Source organism: Rhincodon typus, chromosome 15, assembly GCF_021869965.1.
Source record: "Rhincodon typus isolate 14 chromosome 15, sRhiTyp1.1, whole genome shotgun sequence".
In the NCBI taxonomy this organism is placed as follows: domain Eukaryota; kingdom Metazoa; phylum Chordata; class Chondrichthyes; order Orectolobiformes; family Rhincodontidae; genus Rhincodon; species Rhincodon typus.
Genome location: NC_063346.1, coordinates 45,453,846 through 45,456,142, shown reverse-complemented (window position 1 = coordinate 45,456,142; position 2,297 = coordinate 45,453,846). Strand labels below are relative to the sequence as shown.

The 2,297-nt window shown below is 40.0% G+C and overlaps 1 protein-coding gene across 1 annotated transcript in view; it reads right to left on the bottom strand.

Moving 5' to 3' along the window:
- Window positions 1-2,297, bottom strand: part of LOC125485049 (rho family-interacting cell polarization regulator 1-like) — a 28,771-nt gene that overhangs the window by 10,897 nt on the left and 15,577 nt on the right. The window contains exon 3 of the mRNA XM_048605991.1: window positions 1,953-2,101. Coding sequence (XP_048461948.1) covers window positions 1,953-2,101 — 149 coding nt within the window. The remainder of the gene's footprint in view (window positions 1-1,952; window positions 2,102-2,297) is intronic.

Below are 2,297 nucleotides of genomic sequence, written 5' to 3'. Positions count from 1 at the left end.
CTGGCCCCATCCCCGCCTCTTCGACCTGTTTGTTTCCTCTCCACCTATCCTCTCCTCTATCCCTCTTCTATCCGCCTCCCACTCTCTCCCTATTTATTTCAAAACCCCCTTCCCCTCCCCCTTTTCTGATGAAGGTCTAGGCCCGAAACGTCAGCCTCTCTGCTCCTATGATGCTGCTTGGCCTGCTGTGTTCATCCAGCCCTGCACCTTGTTGTCTCGGATTCTCCAGCATCTGCAGTTCCTACTATCTCCAACATATTCTGTAACTGTGTCAGAAAATGACTGAGGAATGAAAAACAAGTACCCAAGAAGCGCACCAAGAAAACCTCAAATAAAACCAGGATTATTAGTGGCCCTTGAAAAAGCCCCAGTTTATTCAAGGATAAGCATTACCTCTGTCAAAACAAAATACTGCAGTGCAGGGCTGAAGACGTTACGCAGAAACAGAAAACGCTGCACATAGTAAATTGGGCAGGATCACGAAGATTTAAAGTTTCAGATCTTATGAAAGGTCATTGGCCAGTAACATTAACCACTACTTTCTCCATGATGTGGTCGGACCTGCTGAGATTTTCCAGGGTTTTGTGCTTTCCTTCCTAATCCTCAATTGGGATTTCATTGCAGGGTAAAGTAACAGGAAAGTAACCTTGACCTCATCAATTTGACAGGTTTTCAATTCTCTTGCATTCAAATATTTTAGGCTTTCTAGTCCTATTCTTATTGGAGCTGCTTATCACGTTGGGAAAAAAAAACCAGTGCTATTGCAAAAGTGTACATAATGTTACAATGTACACGGAGGACAATACAAAACTACATTGCTATTCTTAATCTTGTATAACCTAAAGGACTGGTTTTGGTCCCATTGCATTCAGAGAGATAGCAATGTCCTGGAAAAGGAAGGTCACTCGACTGATTAGTTCACGTCCCATAGGTAGTAAGTAGCAGACGTTTGAAGAGAATTTGCATTTTTTTTTTTTTTTTTGCTCGGAACAGTATAGACTGATAGGTAAGATTGACATATTTAAAATTATAAAGGAAGTGGATTTTGTCAATGTGGATAACTTATTAGAGGTTGAACAAGGAGGCACCTGTACAAACCACAACAATATAGTTGTGCTTGATAAAGGGTGTCACTTCTTTTCCACAGAGAGTGGTCAACCACTGGAATAAGTGGCCAGTGTAGACAGTCAATTGATACATTGCAGTGAGTGCGCAAAGTGTAGCTGAAAATATTCTGATAGAGTGGAAAACATCTCACGTTATAGAAGGTGGGTCAAGTGGCAAGAATAAGGGTACCACAGCAGTCACCTGGAGCTTGCTTGATTTCCTGAAGAAAAGAGTTGCTACAAGCCAATACAGATTGAAACTGGTTGGTAAAATAGAACATCCCTTTACCCATCACTACTTGTTCCTCTTTTATATTTACTCAGTAACTTAATTAATCAATTAGCCTCAGTCAGCAGCTTAACTCTCGCTGTACTGACAAAATGTAAAGGCATTTATTTTACTTCACATTGTGCAACCATGGAAGAAAGATGTGGTGTTGGCATTTAGCAATATACACAGATTGCACAACATGCTGCAGTGGGAGACCACCTGATATCTACTAGTCATTATTTTGTTTGTTCTGCAAGATTTCTGTTGACTTGCTGATAAATATGTATCAGTTAGCTGAAAACTGCCCAAATGAGGAGTGGACTCCTAATAAAAGAGCTTGAGCTAAGCAGGTCCTATGCAGTTGTGTAATAATTCTGAATTACATACTTCTTGTAAAAATCAGAGTGGAACTTGTAGTGGATTGCAAATGAAAGGGTCTTTTGTAACCAGATGAAAGCGCTCCTTTGATTATCTAACATTCTTATAAATTCTTGCTGTGGATAAAGTATTTTTCATTCCATGAGCACACTACAAAAGGCTAATCTCATCTGAATTTTAGACTATAGAAGACTTACTTCCAAACGACCTCTAGGCTGAGTTTAATAGTTCCCAGGTCATTGATATCCACAGCAACAGACTGAGGCAGGGCTGCAAACAAATCTTTTGTTTCACAGGAGACGTTGCCAACTATGACGTGATTTGCCAAGCTTTTCAGCTCCGTTACCTGCAAGAACGAACCGATTAACATCCTTGATGCTTCACAGAACAGTTATTATCTTAGAACAAAAATGCCATTCACTAATGCTATCCCAATTGTTGATGTAACATTACATTTTGCTACTACTTTAAGTGCACGTAATTTACAATGTTAAACTGGGACAAAATCGTTACAATGCAGTGTATGCTTTTGAAGCTTTGGC